The 23,378-nt window shown below is 33.5% G+C and overlaps 1 protein-coding gene across 3 annotated transcripts in view; it reads left to right on the plus strand.

Annotated features, from left to right (window-relative positions):
• The window catches only part of ZMYM2 (zinc finger MYM-type containing 2), a gene marked incomplete at both ends in the record, with an annotated part of 125,890 nt that overhangs the window by 101,947 nt on the left and 565 nt on the right, over positions 1-23,378 (plus strand). For 2 of the 3 annotated variants that reach the window (XM_084235414.1, XM_084235416.1), the window contains 5 exons: positions 502-670; positions 899-1,050; positions 20,983-21,097; positions 21,704-21,955; positions 22,269-22,389. In XM_084235414.1, coding sequence (XP_084091540.1) covers positions 502-670; positions 899-1,050; positions 20,983-21,097; positions 21,704-21,955; positions 22,269-22,389 — 809 coding nt within the window. Of the gene's footprint in view, positions 1-501; positions 671-898; positions 1,051-20,982; positions 21,098-21,703; positions 21,959-22,268; positions 22,390-23,378 lie in introns of all 3 variants that reach the window. The other variant, XM_084235415.1, reaches the window with a different exon arrangement.

Genomic DNA, 23,378 nt, shown 5'->3' on the forward strand with positions numbered 1-23,378 from the left:
CCAAGAACAAGAAACAAGAGGGGAAAATTGAAAGGGGAACCCAAGAAACAAGAGGGGAAAATTGGTGGGTTATACTACATCAATATTTAAAACTTTTCTACAGCAAACAGTGTTATTAAGAAAGTAAAAAGGAGTTGAGTGGGTCATTTCGTATAACATGGAGACTGAAAGCTCTTCAATTTCTTTCTTGCATTAATATTTATAATACTTTTATTTCATATTAAGTTTTAATTATGTCTTATTTGTTTTGTCAGCATTAGTGATGCAGCAGAATTTTTTATAATTTTGCTATACAAAATGGTTTATTAGAAATGACATTCCTGTATATATATTGCAAGTAATGTTATAGGTAACTGTTCTCAGGTTCAGGAAAACCATCCGTTTTAAGCATATAAGTATATTTCTCTTTATATCTGCATTTGTTGAGGAAATTGCTTTTATAAAATCATGAAATAATTCATACTTAAAATAAGACATTTTACAATGGTGTTTTATTAATAGGGAGCCAAGAGAAAAGCTGTATCAGAATATCAGTCTCATGATGATAGTTCTGACAATTCAGAATGCAGCTTTCCTTTTAAATATACGTATGGTGTAAACGCATGGAAACACTGGGTCAAAACTAGGCAACTTGATGAAGATCTTCTGGTGTTAGATGAGCTAAAATCTAGTAAGTGTTCTGATTTTTTCCCCCACCTACATCTAATTTAGAATCAAGATTTGTTATTAACTACCTTTAATTTAAAAAAAAAATAAATGTGCCTTAAAATTTTAAGTATATTTAAATATAGCTTTTGTTTTACTTTTAAGTATTTATATAGATTAGTTTCAGAAACCTTCTTAATCAGTAAGACAGTAAACAATAACTACTAAATTTTTAAATTTTATTTCTTTATAGCTAAATCAGTAAAGTTAAAAGAGGATCTACTCTCTCACACCATGGCTGAACTTAACTATGGGTTAGCTCATTTTGTCAATGAGATCCGACGGCCAAATGGAGAGAATTATGCACCTGATAGCATTTATTATCTTTGCCTTGGAATACAGGAGGTTAGTAATTTGATGACTACTTTTCAATTTCATGTTCAAGACAAAGCTATGATAGTTCTTAGAGAGAAAAAAAGTATGTTTTAAGAATATTAAGGATTGCTTTATCTAAAAGACAAAAGAAGAATTTAATCTACCTGAAAATAATTAAGATATAAAGAATATTTTTATTGACTTTGCATATAGGTATTTCTGCAGTAATGTGAGGTTTCTAAAAATTTTTATGAATTTATGTGAAAAGTAGAGTTAAGTACAAGCCACTTGCAATTTATCCATCTTTTGTAACAAGTTGTTGTATATTACTGCAATGAGTGTGTATGTGTGTTTTTTATATGATAATCATGATGACATCTCTCCTTTTTAGTTACAAATAAATGGATTAACATGAGGCAGGATATATAAATATATATATATATATATATGTCTATGTAGATCCATGCTGATTTGCAATAAATAGAAAAATGTCTCCCTCTACAAATAGTAGTTCTGTTTCATTATACATTTCTGCAGTGTTTCTAACTTGCATAATGTTTTTTTTTTTAGTTGCATTATTTTTAATTTGAATAATTGGTTTACAACACTGCATATCATTTAGGGATACAGGATCACATCTCCTCAAATGTATTTTATAACACCATACCCACCACCAAAATATCCACAATCCTCCACCATAGTCCACTGGGCATCCTCTCCCTCTTTATTCCCTACCAGCTTCTTTCTTTGGTAGCTTCAATTCTACACTTAGATTTCTAGGGTTTGTTTTACTTTAGGATTTTTCTGATTCGTCATTTTGTTTCTTTATATTCTGTGTATGAGTGAAGTCTCGTGTTTATCTTTCTCCTTCTGACTTACTTCATTAAACATAATCCCTTCCAATTCTATCCATTTTGTCAGCAATGGCAAGATTTCATCTTATAGCTGAGTAGTATTCCATTTTATATACATATATAACACATCTTAATCTGCTCATCTGCTGTCTCCATAGCTTGGCTGTTGTAAACAGTGCTGCAGTGAACACAGGAGCATGTATCCATTTGAATTAATGTTTTTGCATCCATCAGGTAGATACCGAGGAACAGAGTTGCTGGATCATCAGTAGCTCTATTTTCAATGTTCTGAGACATTTCCCTAATGTTTTCTATAGAGATTGGACCAGCTACATTCCCAACAGTGTATAAGGATTCCTTTTTCTCCATACCCTCAACAATACTTGTTGTTTCTGGTCTTTGTGATATGGGTCATTCTCTCAGGTGTGAGGTGGTATCTTGTTTTGGTTTAGATTTGCATTTCCCTGTGGTGGTAAGCAGTATTTTGTTCTTTGGGGGGGTTGGGGAGGGTTGAGTTTTGTTTTTTTTTTTTTTTTTTTTTTTTTTTGGTCTATTCAGCTTTTCTGCTCAGTTTTTGATTGGGTTATTTGCTACCTTTTTGTTGATTTGTATGTGCTGTTTTTAGATCTTGTATAATAGCCCCTGGCAGATCTATGATATGGAAATATTTTCTCTATTGGTTGGATGTCTTTCTGTTTCAATGATATGTTCTTTCACTGTGCAGAAGCTTTTTAGTTGATGTACTCCCATTTGTTTATTTTTACTTTTGTTTCCCTTGCTTTTGGAGTGAAGTCAATGTCATGGAGCATTTAACCTCTTTGTTCTTCTATGTATTTTATGGTCTGAAGTCTGATATCCAAGTCTTTAATTTTAGTGTATGGTGTGAGATAATGATCAAGTCTCATTCTTTTCCATGTGGCTGCCCACTTTCCTAAAACCATTTGTTGGAGACTTCTCCTTTTTTCTATTATAAATTCTTTACTCCTTTGTCATAAATTACTATCCATGTATGAGTGGGTTTATTTCTGGCATTCAATTCTGTTCTGTAGTGTGTGTCTTTTTATATCAATACCATACTGTTTTGATTGCTATATTTTTCTAGTATATTGTATTTTTTTTTAAGATTTATTTAGGCATACAAGAAGTGGGGTGTAGACCAGAAGTGTGGGTGAGTGGTTTCACCCTAGAGAGTGGAGAGCAGAACAGATGGATCTACTGAAATACACTGAGGGGAGCAGCGGGTGAGACAGGAGAGGTCTACTGCACCATGTGGGTTGCTCCTGGCAGGCTGAAGATTGAACTCATGTTGCAGTGGCTGGCAATAGCTTGATAGCATTGTCTTTAACCCCTGTGCCACCAGGGAGGCCCAACTTTGTAGTATAGTGTGAAGTTTGGCAGTGGGATAATTTCATTCTTATTTGTCAGGATTGCTTTGGCTATTTGGGGTCTGTAGTGTGTAGTTCCACATAAATTTCAATACTATTTGCTCTGTTTCTTTGAAGAATTCTATTGAAACTTTCATAGGGGTTACATTGAATCTGTATATTGCAATGGGTAAGATGGCAGTTTATTAATGTTGATTCTTCCAGTCCATATGCAGGGAATAGCTTTCCATTTCCTTTGTCTTCTGTTTCTTTTAACCAATATCTTATAATTTTAATTGTATTCTATTTCTTTTAGCAAATGTCTTATAGTTTTTATTGTATAGGTCTTTAATATACTTTGAATAGGTTTATTCCTAGGTATTTAGTTCTTTTTGTTGAAATTGTAATCAGATTGTTTTCTTGGTTCTTTACTTCTTGTTTGTTGTTTGTATTTAGAAATGCAACAGATTTTTGCACATTGATTTTTGTGGTTTGACACCTTACTGATTTATTGTTTCTAGTAGTCTTTTGGTGGAGTCTTTAGGGTTTTCATTTCTTTTTTGTTACAGAAACTATTGAATTTTACATATTTTAACAATTTTATTTTCATTATTTCATTTAAACAGTACTTTTGATTTACATGTTCATCACTTTATTTGGTCAATAGTTCTTCCATTTCAGATACTTTTGGTATCATTTTCCTTCTTAAAGATCATCCTTCAGTTTTTTTTTTAATTGAATGTCTATTGATGATAAAATCTGTGTTTTATGGTGGCATTTTGGACAAAATGGATGGACTCTGAGGTGATTGTGTTGAGTGAAATCACTCAAAAAAGTGAAAGACAAATTTCAGGTATCACTCATCTGTGGAATATAAATACTCAAAAAAATTACATGAAAACAACAGAAGAAATAAAAATTTGAACTTGGCAAAAAGAAGATGGTGGTTACCAGAGGGGATGGGGCAAGGCTGGAATGGGTGGTGTAGGGGAACACATGGGGTATGGGCATGGGGGATTTTGTGGAGGGAAAATTTTTTTCACTATTGTTCAGTACAAAATACTTTCTTTACAAAAATCTGTGTTTCATGTAACATGGCTTTATTTCAGTTTTGCATGGTACAAATTCTAAGTTGATAATTGACTTTTCTCAGAATTTTGAAGATATTATTCTACCAGCTTTTGAGTACATTTTTCTTACTGAGAAGCTATTTGATTTATTTGATAATCTTGCATTCATTGATGATCTTTCTCTCATTTTGATTGCTTTGTATTTTGTTTTGGCGTCTGCAGTTATACTGTATTGTGTTTGGGCATCCATGTTTTGGCATGGATTTCACTTGGCTATGTATTGGGGGCGGTATTTGCTTCCTTAATTTATGTATTCCTGTCTTTCCACCACGTGTGGAAAATTCTATCTATGTCTTCAAATATTGCCTCTCCTCTAATCTCTCCTCTTATTACTACTTCTAGTCTTTATAATTCTTCTCTTCATATCTCTTACCTTCTCTTTAATATTTATATTTTCTAGCCCCTTGTTTTTCTTTGTTACTCACTGGGTAATTTCTTTAGCTATAGCTTCCAGATTATTTATTTCCTGTTTTTTACTGTTTGTTCAGCCGAGTCTAGTATTAATATTCAACATATATGAAAGTTATTTTTAATCCTTAAAAAATATTTCTCATTCCATCTGGTTCTTTTTTCAGATGTGCTTGTGGTTCCATCCTTAATGTATATTGGTAAAAAGATTTTTAAAGAATTTAATCTTAAATTTTAACAGGTTCTTTCTCATGTTATCTAGTGTCAACTTGTATGTGATCTCTGGTCATGAAATGTTAACTGTTTATAGTCTCTGGGAATTTTACTTCTAAATTAGGGATTGTTAGCCTATATCTTGCTTCTGACAGGAGCTATAAGTTAGTGAAGAGCCAGTTCAATTGCCCTGCTAAAAATCTGTTTCAGATGTATGGTCCCAGGAAAACTGAATAGTATAGTCCTGCTATTTATTATCTGGGCAACTACTGCCCATCTATTGTATGCTTAATAAAATTCATGATTCCCAACTCAAAATGTGCTCATTTTTGTGGGGGAGCAAAGATAGAGGTATGTTCTTGAAGATTTCCCCTACTTCCTGGAGCCTATGAATGTATCAGAAGTAGATTTTGGATAGGATTTAGTTGTTTTGTAGTAACTACAGTAGTGCTGGAAGCCAAAGTTTTACTTTATATATTAAAGCAACTTTGACATACTAACCTGAAAAAGCACTTTATTTATGTCATTGCTTTCTGATTCAAACCTCGCTGGAAGAGTTTTCTACCCCTTGATCAGAATTCCATCAGTATCTTGGAACTGAGTATATTAGGTCATAGGGTGTTAATTTAAACAATAGATTGTTGGTTTAATTTATAGAAATTTCTTATGTTCTGTTACTAAGTTATTTAGTCAACCATAAATATTTAAATAGTCAATGTCCTGATCAATAGATTATCAGGTACAACTGAAAAAAAAAAATCTATGAAAAACAAATCATCATTTTGAACATTAAAGAAGTAATTTGTTACATGAAGCAAAATTAAGGTAGCTGTTGATTTCATGTTAGGTATTATGGCAACAGATTTGGCTGCTACTGTCCTAAGTGTAGATGGGTTGTTTGTATCTTTATCATTCATAGTTGTTTGTTTGTTTTCTGGATGATCAGGAAGCTCTTTGTGTCTCACTTAATCATTGTAGTAATGAAAGAACTGCATCTCTACAAATGCTGCATCTGCACCATGTTTTGCTTAGTTTTCAGTACTGTATTAATCTTTATATTCACATCTATAGTAATCTCTATATTCATCATAATCTGTGTTGTATAGTGAAGCTTTAGTATTCATGAAGGAACTCAGACAAGCTGTGTTTATTTCTCTTGCAATTTCCAAATCTTCTATTTGAATCATATGATCTAACATCTCTGTAAAATGGCCTGTCTTTTTTTCAGCTGACTCATCACTTAATATTACAGTAGATCTCAGAATGGGGACAAAAACTCAATGATGAAGAATGTAGACCTCTTATCAGGATATTATTTTTACTGAAAATTCACTTAAAATCAAATCCTCAAATAGTACTTCACAACAATCAGCAACTGTATTCAAAATACCTCTGCACTGCCTGCATAACATCTTTAACATTGACTTCATTACAGTGACTATAAGCTCTGCATTTCACATCTTTAAGATACATAGAATTGCTGCAGATCTGGCCGTGGACTTTGGTCTGAATTCAAAATCAACTGTGTTAGCACACTTAAATTAAAAGAATGACTAATCACTGGAGCATTTCCTCTAGAAAATTTGTTTCTGTCTGTATTTATAGGTTACAAGCTTCATCTTTAACATGTTTATTAATCAAATAAACATCAGTTTCTGTTTGTTCAGCCCAGTGTGCAAGTCTATTCCTTGTTCTTTTCTCTAGAGTATAGCTGACAGAAATAGAAGTAGACAGTGGAATGTGAATATTTATACAAACTGCACACTTTAAAGAAAGTCATGAAATTGTCCACTTTGACCTGCTGGTTTTGCTGAACACTTTGGATCATAAATATCCTATTTGACAAAATATCCTAACATCACCCATCTGAGATCTCCTCCAGAACATTCCAGTGCTTTTTATTCATAGATTTTTTTTTCCATACCATATACTAGGCTGTAGGGCATTTGGAAGGCATTTCCCATTTCTAAAGTTGTAGTAATAAATACTCCCAAGTATTAAAAGTCCCCTCAGTTGCAGTCTGGATGTTCTATAGCACATGCTTCATCCAAGTTAGATTTGTGATGTTTGAGGTCTCATTTGGTTTGGTGGCATTCTAGAGTCTAGAATTATGAAAACCTTTTGTTCATGAGTACAGTGTTCTTAAAAGACCAGAGACAAGCCTTTCCTTGGTGATCTGAGATTTCAAAGGTAGTGGCCAACAGTTTTATATACTGTAGATTTTTCCTCATTATTGAGAACTAATACAATCTCCAGATTATGCACATGTGGCAGATCTGTAGCTCTTTGTCAGTCTGTACAACAACATGATTCAGAGCTCAGTTACCTGCCTTTAGATGCCAGGTTCCCCTGGACCTAATTCCACAGGTAATGAACTCGTCAGAAAGCAGTGGAATTCCTGCACCTCACTTTATACTGCAAACTTGGGATCTTGAGTTAGGCAGGGTTTTCAGTGTATATTATCCTGTCATCTGCAAATAGTGATAGTTTTATTTCTTACTCAATTTAGATTCCTCTTATGTCTTCTTTTGCATAATTGCTGTAATTAGAACTGCCAATACTACATTGAATACTAGTGATGAAAATGGACATGTTTGTCATGTACCTTATTTTACAGAAAAAGCTCTCAGTTTTCCAGCACTGAGTGATATTAACTGTGGGGTTATTGTATATGACTTTTATTATGTTGAAGTTATATTTTTCAAATTTTTAATATAAATGGACATTGAATCTTGTCAATGCTTTCTCTGCATTTATTAATATCATATAAAGTTTATCTTTTGTTTGTTGTTATGAGTTACCTTGATTGATTTGGGATATTGAACCATCCTTGCATCCCTGGAATAAATCCCACTTGGTCATGATGCATAATTCTTTTAATATATTACTGAATTTGATTTGCCAAGCTTTTTTTGAGGATTTTTGCATGTATGCTCATTTGATTATTTTATGTAGTTTTTTTTTTTTGTGTGTGTGTGTGATGTCCTTCTTTGCGTTTGATATCAAAATAATGTTAACCTCAGAATAGTTTGAGAAGCATGGCTATAGTTTGTCTTTGAAGGTTTGGCAGAATTCATTAGTAAAGCCATCTGTTCCTAGACTTGTTTTTTGGGGAAACTTTGGTTACTACTTTAGTTTCCTTGTTTGTAATTGGTCTGTTCAGGTTTTTGCTTTCTTCCTAATTCAGCCTTGGAAGGTTTTATGGTTCTTAGAATTTATCCATTTCCTGTAAGTTATCTATTTTATGTACATAAAGATGTTCACAGTATTCTGTTTTGATTCTCTGTTTTCTGAACTGTCTGTTGTAATGTCTACATTTTTGATTGCCTTTATTAACCCTTCACCCCTTTTTTCCTTGTGAATCTAATAGAGGTTTGTCTGTTTTATCTTTTCAGAGAACCAACTTTTGGTTTCATTAATTGTTTAAACTGCTTTTTTCCCCCCCTATTTCATTAATTTCCTTTCTAATTTTATTATTTACTTCATATTTTCTTTCATTTGTTCTTTTTCTAGTTTCTTAAGCTGTGATGTTAATTTATTTAATTAAATGTTATTTGTTGTTTCATGATATAGCCTTGTTTTGCCATGTATATGCCCTCTTCATACTGCTTTTGTTGTGTTCCATGGTTCTGATAGTTCATATTTTCATTTTCCTTCATCTCCAGGTAATTTTGTAATTTCTCCTTTGATTTCCTTGTTAACCCAATAGTCATTTTTTGTAATTTCTCTTTTGATTTCCTTGTTAACCCTATAGTTTTGGTTAGTCTCTACATAGTTGAAGTTTTTTCTTCTTTATTTTTGTGATTGATTTCTAATCTGATACTAATGTGATGGCGAAACTTGTGATTTCGGGTTTCATGTATCTGACACTTATTTTGTGACTGAACATGTTGTCTATTATGGAGAATGTTCCATGTGCACCTATGAAGAATGTGTACTCAGCCTTTTGGAGATTGAGTGCTCTATAAATGTCTATTATGCTTATTGATGTAATTCCTTGTTTAAAACTGTGATTTTCTTGTTGATTTTCTGTCTGTGTGATCTGTCCACTAATTAAGTAGAAATGTTGGAAGCACCCTTACTACTATTGTGTTATTGTCAGTGTCTATTTTTTGGTTTGTTAGTACTTTACGTATTTTGATACTTCATTTGGTGCATCTTTATTCATGAGTGTTGTGTCCTCCTCATATCTATATCTACATATATATATCTCCTTCCATCATGTAATAGCCATTGTTGTCTCTTGTTATTAGCTAGAAATATATGTTAGGGTACCTGCCTTTTCTAGTGTACCATTTGCTTGTAGCATTGTTTTCCAACCTTGTATTTGAGCCTGTGATTATCTTTGGAGCTCTGCTTTGTCTCCTGTTGACAGCAGAAAGTTGGGTTTTATTTTTTATCTAATCTACCACTCTCTTCCTTTTGATTGGTGAGTTCAACCCATATAACAGTAAGTGTGATTATTAATATAAAGGCTTGTTATTGTCCTTTTGTCTTTAATTTTTCTGGTTCTGTTTCCTTGTTTAATTTATGGTGGGATTTTTTTTCTTTTCAATTTAGATATGAGAGCTCCTTTGTAGGAGAGGTCTAGTGTTTGTGTACTCCTTCGTCTTTTGGCTGGGAAGATCTTAATTTTTTCCTTGTATCTGAAAGAGTCTTTCAGTAAAGAGTATTCTTGACTGACAGATTTTATCTTTCAACATTTTGTATATGTCATTCTTTTCTTGTCTGTGGCATTTCTGCAGAAAAGTCTGAAGGAAGCCTGATGGGAGTGCCTTTATAAATTAACTCCTCTCCCACTCCCCCAGCTGCCTTTAATAGTCTGTCTTAAATTCTTGGTAGTCTCACTACCATGCATCTTGGTGTAGGTCTCATTTATTTAGATACTTGTCAGTTCTTTTAACTTCTTGGACTTGTGTGTTTAATTCCTGCCCCAGGTTTGGTAAGTTTTCCTCTAGTAATAATTTCTTAAGCTCTCTGTTACTCCCTATTCTATTTTACTTTTAGGTTGCCCTCCTAATGGAGTTGGATAGTTCTCAAAGTACTCCTTCACTTTTTTCCCCATCTTTCTCTCTCTCCTTTCTAAGTCCTTTACTACTATCTTCAAGGTCACTGATGCAATTTTCCATTTGATGTTTTATGCTTCCATAACTTTATCTAGAATATTTTATCAAGTTTCTTGAGTGTTTTACACTCTGGATGTCTGGTAAAGACACTTTTTTTCTTTTTTTTTAAAGTTCAGTTTCTACCTCCTGTTCAAATTACCCTAATAAATTTTGTTCGGTCATTATTTTTCCAAATTTTGTAGTATTTCTTTGATTAGCTTTTCTGGGTTCTCCTTTATCACTTTGCCTTGCCTTTCTATATGTTCTCTCTTTGATTTTCTTCATTATAGCAATTTTGAATTCTCTAATAGGGAAATAAAGTTTTCTCTGTTTTTATGGTTGGATCCTCTCTTTATGATACCTTGTAGTCTCAGGGTACGATGTGTTGTATATTTTTTTCTGCTCATTTTTGATGCTTTATATTTCTCTCTTTTAAACAATATCTGTAGCAGTAATTTATGGAGTTGAACTATGTTTTTCCCTCAGGTGGCACTGTGGTTCTGTTTGATTTATTTTTTCTTTTTTGTGGGGGGAGACGGTTTCTTTCTTCTATAAATACTAAGACTTATTTTTGTCGTTACTAAGTCAGCAGGATGGGGATGAGGTCTGAAGAGGTCTAGCTTCTGGTATGAAAATGCTGGGGTCAGGAAGGTCTGGCTAATGTTGGTTGCATTGCTGAAATCTCCCCTCTGTAGACTTGCACCGCTAGTGTGCTTTATGACTCTATTACCAGTCCCATGGAATGGAGGAGGAATGCATCTAGAACACATCTCTGACTTTTTTTGTTGTTGTTGGGGACCCATCCTGTGTGGAACACCCCATCTCCTCTTCTCGTGTTTCTTCTTTGTCAAGGATATATGTGCTTCCACACTATTTTACTCTCATATTCCCAGGACCTTGGTTGAGGTAGGAGCCCTGACACCATATGTGTCTCTTCCCCAGATGTCAGCCTCCAGGCATCTCTCTCCATCTGCTGTCTGTTTAATGAAGCCTGGTTTTCCTTTCTGTCACCACTGTGTTAGTTTCTGATTTCCAAAGGATGTTCCAGGTTCTCCCTTAGCCATGGGACTTGCCTGCTGTAATGTCCCTATGTTTAGCTGTTAAGATGTACCTTTTAGGAGTGATGCAAGGAACCTTACTGTCACCATCTTCCTTTCACTTTATTTTCATGAAAGGCTTATTGTTCATTTTTAAAAAATAAGCAAAATTAAGCACCTACAGTGATCCTAGCTCTTTTCTAAATGTTTAGTTGATATAAATCGATGTGAAGGTCCTCTTAATTCAAGCTGATATATGAAAAATCCTAGGAAAGTACGCACAGGTAGGGAATTAAAATGAAACCATGCAATAGTTATGTTATTCCAAGATTTCCTCTTTTTAATACTTAAGATTAACTATAGTGACTAGTTGATCATTTAAAGAAACTTTAATGGTTTAGAAATCATTCTGAAAAGATTCTACGAGTGTTTGTTCGGATGTCAGAATTTCTGATTCAACATCCTGTGTATTTTAAAATATGGTAAATAATAGGAAATTTTTTAATGTTCAGTTTTGCTTTATAGGCCTAAAATTTGATATTAGTTTTTCTTTCTTTCTTTTTTTTTTAGTTTTTCTTTTGTTTTAGTTTTTTTATTATTTATTTATTTATTTATACAAGCACTGGGTATAGTCAGAAGCGCGGGAGGGTGAGGGAATTCACCAGAGCCAGAGCGGGGAACAGAACAGGCAGAAGGACTGAAGTACACTGCTGAGGGGAGCAGTGGGCACGGCAGGAGAGGTCTGCATGCCATGTGGGACCCTTGCTGGGTGGCCGGGGATCAAACCGGCACTGCAGAGGCTCTGGACAGCTTCGCAGCCCAGCACTCAATTGCTGCGCCACCAGGGAGGCCCCCCTTTAGTTTTTCTTGAAAGTGAAATGTGAAGTTTTGTGAAGTTATTGTTGTCTTATTAGAATTTTTGTTTATATTCATTCATAGAATTTTAACTGTAGAATTGTTAATGTTTCTAAGCAAGTACAGGATGCTTCCTAGTCCATTCAGAGAAAACTATTAATTATGTACATGCCCTGTATTTCCTCTGTACAGTCCCAAGATTTTGAATTCCAAAACATCTGTCCTTGGTTGGTTTTTGCTTAAGATTTGTAAACATGTGTAACTAAAAATAGCATTTATAAAATAGAGTAACAAGTATAGGTAAAAGAGTTTCAATTATTTTATTTCCATATAGTTACCTTATTATATAAATCCACTTAAGAGCAAATAGGAGACAGGTCTTACCATTTTGTATCTTATACCATGCTATCTACATTGTAGGTACTCGTTGACTTGAATGATAGCATGAATTTTTACACAATACATTTATGTGTCCAATTTTCTACTACTTATGATCAGTTTATTTAAAAAGAACATCATCTTTGAAATATTGTTTAGATCTTTAAAAATGGGACCTCTCTGGTGGTGTAGAGGTGAAGTCTATGTACTATCACCACTACTTCCTGATTTCCATCCCCAGCCTGGGAGCTAACCCACATATGGTGCAGCAGTCCTCTCCTGTCTCACCCGTTGCTCCCTTCAGCTGTATATTTCAGTCAATCCACTTGTTTTGCTCCCCACTCTGTCTCTGGTGAATCCTAGCGTCCCCACACCTCTGGCCTATACCCCAGTTCTTCTATGCATAAATAAATAAATTTTTTTTTAAGATTTTTTAAAATGTTGAAGAGAACCCTGTAGTTCTGCTATATTACTCAATAGGAAAGAGAGATTGAGTTCCAAGATTGAGCTCAATCTCTCTCCAAGATTGAGAGATCTTGTTGTTTTAATCCAGTTCCTCTCCTGTTTTTAAAAAATTTAGGTGTAATTGATTATAACATTTATTTCACTAATTGTACAATTTGATGTTTTGGGGTTCTGTATTCATTTTAAAATGACTGATGCTGGAGACAAAGCTTAAAAACCAGTATATAGATGATACAGCTTTAAACCAAAGTGTACCTGAAAGACAACAAAGTGGGAGATTTTCTGCCTTACCAGTCTCTAGCCCATCTATTTCTTTAGCTTAAAGCCTTTTTTACTCTGTTAGGCATTTCCTCAGGCATTACTTGCATAACAATTGATTTGTGTTTATTCATTGTACATTCTGTACCAGTTTACTACTAGTTCTAGCAGGTGGTAAGTATTTTTTTTTTCTTTAGAACTTTCTATATTTGGTATCTTGCTACCAAATATAAAGATAGTTTTACCCTCTTTTCAATCTTCATGTGTTTTGTTTCTTGCCTTATTACATTGATTGGGGGTAGTCCTTAAACCTCCTTTGATTTAAGGAGAAATCTTAGAATCACTAGAAACCTTAGAGTCCTTGGAGGACGATAAGATGTTCTTGTTTGTTTTGTATAACTTTCTGCTACCAGGTTGAAGTTTTCTTTTATTCATGGTTGGATAGAAATTTTCTTAGGAATACTTTTTGCAAATACTCATGAGACGTGATTATCCATAGTTTTTTTGTGCTTTCTTTTCCTGACTTTGCCATTGGGATGATTCTGTCCTGATAAAATGAATTTGGATGTATTCCTTTCTCAGATATTGCTCTAATCCTGAAGGAATTTGTGATAATTAGTATTATTTCTTACTGAAATGTTGAATAAAACTCTGCTGAAACCATGTGAACCTTTTTTTTTTTTTAATGAATGGATTGGGGATAGTTTTATTTATTTATTTTTTTAAGATTTATTTATTTATACAAGATCCGGGGTATAGGCCAGATGCGCGGGAGGGTGAGAGGATTCAACAGAGACAGAGCAGGGAACAGAACAGGCAGACTGATGAAATACACTGCTGAGGGGAGCAGTGGGCAAGACAGGAGAGGTCTGCCATGTCATGTGGGATTCTCGCTGGCTAGTGGGGATTGAACCCGCGCTGCAGAGGCTGTGGACAGCTTCACAGTACAGCTCTCAACTGCCTGCGCCACCAGGGAGGCCCAGTTGGGATAGTTTTAAATTACTAAGTTATTTCCTTTACTTGATATAGGGTCATTTAGGTTTTCTGTTTGGTTTTTTTTTTTTTTTTTTTTCTGTTTTTAGTCCATTTTTGGCAATTTTGTCCTTCAAGAAATAAATGTGTTTCATCAAAGTTGCCAAAATTTCTTGTTGTGAATTGATAATCTTCCCTGTCCTTTTAAGATTTGGGATATGCTCATCTTTCTTTCATTCCTAATATTGGTAATTTGTGTCTTCTTTTTATTTCTGAACTAGTCTAGCTCAGAAGTCAGCAAATGCTTTCTCCCTTTTTTGGTATAGTCAATAAATATTAGCTTATTAACTATTCTCAACACTGGGAATACAGATGTGAATGAGCCAGACTTGGTCCCTGCCCTGATAAAGTTCCATTGCATTAAAATAAACATTAAAAAAATGAACACATCGGGCGAGACAGGCTTGGAGGGAACCTCTAGAAATAAGGAATTTAGGGAAGGTGTCTCTGGGTAGGTGATATTTGTGATCTCAATGATGAGAAGTTATCAATGATGAGAAGCTGTTGGGGGAACATGAAAAAGTGCAGTGGTTCAAAAGTTGAAAATACATCAGCATGCCACTACTGGGTGGTATGAAATGAGTCCCTAGAGATAGGCAGAGTTAAGATCATATTGGGCCCTGGAGGGGCAAAGGGATGGCATGTACTTAATTTATTTACATTCCAAAAGTCAGCACCCAACTCTTAGAGAATGCATTTACAAGAGGAAAAGTGGGAACAAGGAAGTCACCTTGCATGAGGGTAGAGTGAGACAGAATTACATGGGCTTGGAATGTAATTTTTTAAATTTTTTAAGGATTTATTTATGCACACAAGAACAAATGGGGTACAGGCCAGAGGTACTGGGGAGTGAGAGGATTCACCAGAGACAGTGGGGAAGAGAACAGGTAGATTGACTGAAATACACTGCTGGGGGGAGCAGTGGGAGAGACAGGAAAGGTCGGCTGCACTGTGTGGGTTAGCTCCCTAGCTGGGGATCAAACTTGTGCTGCAGTGGCTGCAGATGGCTTCATAGTGCTGAGACTTAACTCTTTGTGCCACCAGGGAGGCTTTAAATTTATTTTTTAACTGAGGTAATATTGGGGTACCCCATTAGGTATTACCACCATAGTGCACCCACCACTAACTCACCCATAGTCCACTCCCATAGACCGTTGTGCTTCCTGCCCTCTTTATTCTGTCCTCTCCTCCACCCCATACCCCCTTAGTAGCAAACACTTTCTTAAAGATAGTAAATAATTTAGACTTTGCAAAACTCTAGGAAAATTTGTAGCTACTTTGATAGATTCTTAAAATATAACTATATATAAATGTAATAATACAGTTTCTTAGCGTATAGACTGTGAAATACATGACTTGGGTAGGTTTGAGCCCAGTAGAGCTAAAGTTGTAGTTTTCCTGGACTACTTGCTGATCTTCCAGCTGAAGGTTTATCATTTTTTTGTTTTGTTTTGTTTTGGTTTTTTGATAAGTATTTTCAGGGAACCAGCTTTTGGTTTCATTGACTTTGTTTTCTTTTTTTTTTTACTGAGATTCTGATGTCTATTTCCCTTCTTAACTTGCTCTTTTTTTTCCCAGCTTCATTGATTTTAAGACTTTCTTCTTTCCAAATGAACTGTTCACTATAAATTTTCTAATATGACTTAGTTTACCTGCATTCCATAAATTTTTAGGTGTTGTATTTTCATGTTCCTTAATTTAAGTGAAGGGAATTGGCTGACCTTCTTATAACCTATTACAGGAAATTAAATCTTTGGATTGCTTTTTATTGAGTGGAATATTTAAGTATTAGAATGTCATATACTACTAACTCTTTGAAAGATAAATGGATTGCATAGTGAATGATAAATTATGCCTTAAATAGGTTCTTCTTCTAATTTTTTTATCGTGGTAAAATACCTACCATGAAACGTTTGACCACTTAAATTTTTTAAGGTATTGAACATATCATAATCTTGTGCAAATATCATTATTCATTAACGTTTCTTCTTGTGAAACAAATTTTGTACTCTTTAAACAATTAACTCCACATTCTCCTTTCCTCCTAGCCTTTGGCAACCACCATTCTATTTTCTTTCTCCATGAGTCTGATTACTGTAGATATCTTACATAAGTGAAAGCATATAGTTGTATTGTTTTCTGAGTGGCTTATTGCCTGTGTTTAATGTCCTCAAAGTTCATCCATGTTGTAGTATATGTAAGAATTTCCTCCCTTTTTTTAAATAGATTATTTGTGGACTGAAAAATGTTTCCTCAATTTTTTTTTTTTTTGTTCCTGAACAGTACACTTAAAAATGACTAAGATGGCAAATTTTATGTTTATGTTCTGTATATTTTTACCACATTTGGGAAAAAGGCTGTTATTTTTTCTAATTTTCATGGACTTGATTTAATTTTTGTAGAAGACTGTATGGTATTTGTAAGTACTTTTAAAAATAATCCTAAAACTCAGTGTAAAGATAAGATATCTGAAATACTTTCCAGAAATCATTGCTGTTTAATGTTACTTCAAGGATGTGTGCAGAAATAGAAGCTGTTTTCATAAGAGCATGCACATTTTTCTGTCTCATTTATTGATTTTGTTCACATCTAACAATAACAAATAAGATAATGTGGAAGAGGATTTCCTTAGATATGCCGATAGAAGCAATAATATTTTTATTTGTAAGGACTGTCTTATGAGTGTATATACTTTCTTTCCCCTTTCCTCTCTATCAGATGGCCACTTTTGTAAGTTAAGAAGTTAAGCGTAATTTTTATGAATGTTTCAACTCGTACTGTTTGAAAGGGCAGCACAAACTGCCCAGGGAACATTAAGTATTCTATAATATGAAAATGTTTGAAGAAAATTAATGTGAAATCCCACAATCATGATCATTCATTCTTTCATAGTCTATCTTGCCTATATGAACACTTACCCCTGACACCAAATTTAAGTGGAATTGTGGTTACCTTTTCTCCTTAATCTTTCCATCCCATCACCTTTAGTTTCATTTTTTATGAATATGGCTATAGAAACAGTTCTGTGTAAGAATTTAGAACCATATAATATACTTCTGCATTTTATTTTTCTTCCCTCTAATTCCCCCAGGACTAGTCTAAGTCAGCTGGAATAGATCTAACTGTATACATTTAATTTCTACAATGATGTACATTCTTTTTGTTTTATAAAATTTTGTTACTAAAGACGAAATATACTTTCCTTCCCCTTTTCTCCCTATAGTTATCTTAAAGAATTGGTACTTTTATTTCTATGAGGTAAGATTCCCGAAAGAGAATTGTTAGATCATTTAAAAAAAAAAAATGTTATTTTAAAAGATATCACCAAATTCTTTCCAAAAAGATTAAGGATTTTTACAAATATTTATTGGTCATCAATTTGGTTTTGTTGTGAATTGTCCCTTTGGGTTGTTTATCCCTTTGAGTTTGTGTGAGTTCCTTGTTTATTCTAGATAGTGCTCTTGGCCTGGTAGATTCAGAGCTTTGCTAATCCTTTCATTGGTTCTTTGATTCATTCAGGAAACATTAAGTACTTAGTTTATGTTGAAAACCGGACATTAGATACTGCATTTATTGACTATTTCTGCTTTCATGCACTCTGCTTAAATGCTTTATATTTCATTTAATAACCTTACTATTGTTGTCACCATTTTTTAATAAGCATTTTTTAAAGATTTATTTTTTTGTTACCATTTTTTTTTTTGATGAGAAAGTAGAGTTAAGTAGTGCTCACCCAAGGGACACAGTTATAACTTTTGAATCCGGTGAGCATTTTGACTTGAAAGCCACTATACTGTCCTGTGCGCTGAAGGACTTGAAATACACAGACAAATATTTAAATAGAGCTGTACTCACAGTATGGTATGTTGGTGACACAAAATTGGGGCTATTCAATTCAACTCTATAAAATAGAAGTAGGTCATATAGACATTTACTAGGAAGAAAAGATGGGGGAAGAACAACGACATTTCAAAAAGGAAGAGAAATATATACAAGGGCACAGTTTTCCAGGGATTGCTTGGCATGACTGGAATGTAGAATGTGAAATGTTGAGAGGTTTGGCAGTGGGGTAGAGTGTGAAGTAGGTAAGACCCACGTCACAAAGGGAGCCTGTGTTCCTTGACAAAATGGTTAAAGCTCACCTTTTATCCAGGATGAAATATGAAATGGTTTTAAACATTTTTGAAGGTCACACTCAGTAGTTCTTTCCTTAGAGGTAGGCAGCTGAAGATTGGAATATTATCATTGAAAAACCTTATTGTATAGAACTTCTGGCGCATAACTAAACTTATGGTGGTTTATTACATTGTTCTTTATGAAGTTTTATGCAAATAGCATTTAATAAAAAACCAATTTTGGAGACATAAGTAGAATCTCTTACATGTTGTAAATAGCCCACAAATTATTAATTAGTATCTTACGTTCTCAACATTTATTTTACAAATTTATGATGTATTTTGTTACACATAGATTTCTTGCTTAACTAGACTACTAAAATATCCAGCAATACATATTTCCCATGTTAGTGGCAATACATGTCTTGACAAGGATGTTAAATACATGCTTTTGGTAGTACCTGTTAAATGTTATATGGGACTTTAATCCTACTTCTCAAATGCCAGTACCAGAATTTCTATTTAATAGATCTCTACCAGTATGCTGTTTTGCAGTTTTAATCCATTAAAAAAAAAAAAAAAACAAAACACCAGAACAAAACAGGGCCCTTAAAACTTAGCTAATCTAAAATAAGAAGTGCTCTGAGTATAAAAGATCTAAAAGAATTTGTATTTCAAGAAATTTAAAATCTCATTAATTTTAATATTATACATTGAAATTACATATTTTGATTATATTGGGTTAAGTAAAGTGTTAAATTAATAATGCCTGTTTATCTTATTTTTTGTAATGTTGATACTAGAAAATAAAATTACATGTGTAGTTTGTAAGATACTGTTTAATATTGCTCTGTCACTCCAAACAGTGGTTCTAAAATTATCTGTGACTATCTAGTTCTCAGTCATAACACATACTTAGTAAATCCCTTAAAAAGAAATTTATGTTTTGAGAATAAGATATTTATTACTTTAATATAAATGAAGACTTTCTGTGAAGATAATTTTGTTAAGATTCTACTATTCAGACAGGACTGTTGTGTCATAGAATCTTCTCTGGGATTACTTCCTGTAAACTTCTTCTATCCCTGATGGTTTATCCTTTGCTCTGCTTCTGAAACCATGGCTTCTTTTTTCTTCACTAGATGCTCCCTTTGATTGGAGGGGTTTGGGGAAGTGGCAGCTTTGATGCTTGTGAATTATGTAGATTAGTTGTTTGTAAATGGGGGCTGTCTTTAATGGAAAAGAATAGTGTTGATTCTTATACTACAATATTGATGAATAAAGCATATCGTGATCTCAGTAATCAATCTCTTCATTGATTGCCAGGCAATTGGTTGTCATTCTATTTGAAAGGCGTTAGTAGGATTTTTTTTTTCTACCATTTTGAAATTATGCTCACTAATCTTTCTTCTGACATTTAGGAGTAACGTTGCACCAACATCTTTTTACTTCCTTCATGTCTGTATCTGCATATTTAAAATAGGTGTCTTGTGGGCAGCATGTTATTGGGCCTTGCTTTTTTTTTTTTTTTTTTTTTAAATCCAGTCTGACACAATTTGTCTTGGTGTGTTTAGGCCAACAACCTTTTTAAAAAATAAAGGATCAAATTAGTAATTAGAAAAATGAAATTTTTTGGTGGGAAATACTTGTGTCATGCAACCATTTCTATTAGTGTAGCATGAGAGCAATATACAAATAATGGCTATGTCTTTATTTTAAGAAACCTTTCTTTATAAAAGTAGGTAGTAGACAAATTTGACTCAAGAACTCTTAGTTTGCCAAACCTACTTTAGACCTCTTACACAGCAGTGTACTCCCCATTTCTGTCTTCTATTTTTTTGTGCTGTTGTCATACATTTTACTTTTATATTATTTTATTTAAAAATCCCATTGGAGATAGATTTTGCAAACTTTAGTGTTTAAACCATTAGCAACCCTTGCTGTTAAAATTTATCATAGTAAATGAACTTGTCCTGGTTTATAGGAAAGGTAAACATAGAGACAGTAAGCAAAAAAGCATTAGCTTAATAAAGCCAGAGAGCAAGAAGAGATACCTGCCATGTAAGATTTCACCCCATCTTTACCATTTAGATTTTTTCTTTGATCATTAGTATAAAAATTATTACTTTAAATATGCTTATTCATATATTATATAGTAGAAATTAAAGCCAGATATTCTGGTCTTCATCTGACAAACTGAAGATTCTCATCTAATTCTTACATTCTGGATTCTTGGGTGTGCATTTCATTTTGAATTTTTTTTTTTAAGATTGATTGATTAATTGATTGATTACAAGCACTGGGTACAGTCAGAAGCGCAGGAGGGTGAGAGAATTCACCAGAGCCAGAGCCGGGAACAGAACAGGCAGACTGAAGGAAGAAATACACTGCTTAGGGGAGCAGCGGGCACAGCAGGAGAGGTCTGATGAGTAATGTGGGACCCTCGCCGGTGGCCAGGGATCGAACCTGCACTGCAGAGGCTGTGGGCAGCTTCCCAGCCCAGCACTCAGCCGCTGCCCCACCAAGGGAGGCCCTCATTTTGAATTTTTTAAGCAACAAAATAATTGGTGACTTAAGATTCCTGGGTATATAGATAAACCCTTGATCTCTCATGGTTTATTAGTATGTTTGCTCTTCTTAGACATAAGCTTTGTTGATTTTTTTCTTAAGAAATACACAGTATAAGTAATTTATTTACTATTTACAATTAGCCAGATTTCCTTCAAGAATTTTTTTTTTTTTTTGTAGTACTTGTGTGGTAGTAATCGAAAAGACAACATATTTATCGATCCAGGATACCAGACATTTGAACAAGAATTGAATAAAATACTCCGAAGTTGGCAACCAAGCATACTTCCAGATGGTAATGCTCTTTTACATAAATGTTGCTAACTTGCTACTGGGGTTTTTATTTTTATGGAAAGTATATTTAAAATTATCAGGGAATAATTTCAATAAGCATATTTTTCAGAGCACTTATTCGTGAACTATCTGTTCTTTTGTTGAATTAGAAATGTGACTTCTGAAGATAACTCATTTATGAAGAACTTTGTAATGAATGTGATTACTGTTTCTGGAGTGAGACACTGGGTATTTGTTTCTTAAGCCCGCTAGTGGAGAGTCTAATGTAAATTTCTCTTAAAAAATCAGTTTTTTGGGTATGGAAATCATCACCTATTTTTTCAGGAATCCTACAGATTTAAATTTCTTTGTGTACTGAGAAATGTGGAAGAACAGAAGTAAAAATATAGTCCCTTACACCAGAGATGCTAATTCCACAGTCTGGTGTGTTCTCTAGCCTCTCTTTTGCTAATAGATAATTCTGCATAAGTAATTCAGAAATTCATTACAGTTCACCTGGTGTGACTGGAGAATTGGAATAGATTTGTTCTTAAATTAACTTTGTTCTAGATGGTTAAATGAAAACTGTATTATTATTTTTGTTTTAAAATATTTTTCTCTATTTAAGGGTCAATATTTTCTCGAGTTGAAGAAGATTATCTCTGGAGGATAAAACAATTAGGATCACACTCTCCAATAGCTCTTCTGAATACCCTGTTCTACTTTAACACTAAGTATTTTGGCCTGAAAACAGTGGAACAACACTTAAGACTTTCCTTTGGCACTGTGTTTAGGCATTGGAAAAAAAATCCTTTAACAATGGAAAACAAAGCATGTCTTCGATACCAAGTGTCTTCCTTATGTGGAACAGATAATGAAGGTAGTGTGCAGCAGATTCTCATTTTGGCATTATCTATGACAGAGCTAACCAAACTTTACCTTACTAAAGACCACCAGGGTCATTTGTTAAGAACCTAAGGACTGTCATTTTCATAAAATAACATGGCCTATATCTTCTTAAAATATCTCGGTTCATTTTGTTTGAAAAATTTTAAATTTCCAGATGCCACATTGTAGAACTCTGAAGGATACTTACTCCCAGTCTTTGGTATTACAAATGGCATGCATGAATAGAGTGAATATCTTATCTCAAGATTGGTCTTAGGAAATTTATGCAATTTTTATTTTCTAAGATAAAATTACTACTGGGAAAAGAAAACATGAAGATGATGAGCCAGTATTTGAACAAATTGAAAACACAGCCAATCCTTCTAGATGTCCTGTGAAAATGTTTGAATGCTACTTGTCTAAAAGGTAAATATTAATGATATTTAATTTTTTAAATGTTAGTATAAGTTAGTTGGCTTTAATTTAACATTGCCAAGAGATAACTTTTTCTTAGGGATCATTTTTCAGATTTCTCTCTTCCACTTGTTATCTGAGTTCATTCAGCTTTTTTGGCCCCATTATTACAAAATATTTCATATATTTTTTAAGATTCAAGCATATGTTAAATAACTCATTACTATTGAAATTACTACTGCTATTGATGTCTTTTATATTATAGTAGTTCCAGTGACTGGTAAGGGGCACAAACCTTTTCTGTAAAGGATAAATAGTACAAATATTTTAGACTTTTTTGGGGTGTGTGTGTGTGTGTATAGACTTTTTGGTGTATATATATATAATATATATTTCAGACTTTTTGGTGTGTATATATATAGAATCGCTGTCCCAACTACTCAGTTCTGTTGTAACTAGAAAAAAACCATATACTGTAATGGGCATGGCTGTGCGACAGTAAAATTTTATAAAAATAAGTGATGGACTGTGGTTTGCCAACTCTGGTGAAGAGAGAGGTATGTTAAAGTTAGGATGATAGATGGAGTTGAAAATGAAGTATTTATAGTTAAGAGAAAACAGTCCTTTAATAAGGTCTGAGAGATATTAATTAGTGTTTTAAAAGTATTTTATTTTTCAATATCTATATACTGGTTTTTCCACACTCTGACACCAATAATCATTAAAAAAAAATTATAGCCAATGAAATGTTTAGAGACCATAGATTATTTTATGCTTGTCTATCATTTAATTTTCAAAAGGTTAGCATAAACTCAATGAATTTTCTAATGTAAAGTTTTATAAATTATATTTAGGTCTACATGTTAGCTCTCAAAACTCATAAAAATGATAATGTAATATTTCTGACAGTATCAGGATCTTCCAGTAGTAGTAACTGTTAGGTGAAATCCTTATCAGTATTATTTTTTGTGGTATTTAAAAAATGTTAAGGTTTCTATTGT

Source organism: Talpa europaea, assembly GCF_964194135.1.
Source record: "Talpa europaea genome assembly, chromosome: 6".
Classification (NCBI taxonomy): Eukaryota; Metazoa; Chordata; class Mammalia; order Eulipotyphla; family Talpidae; genus Talpa; species Talpa europaea.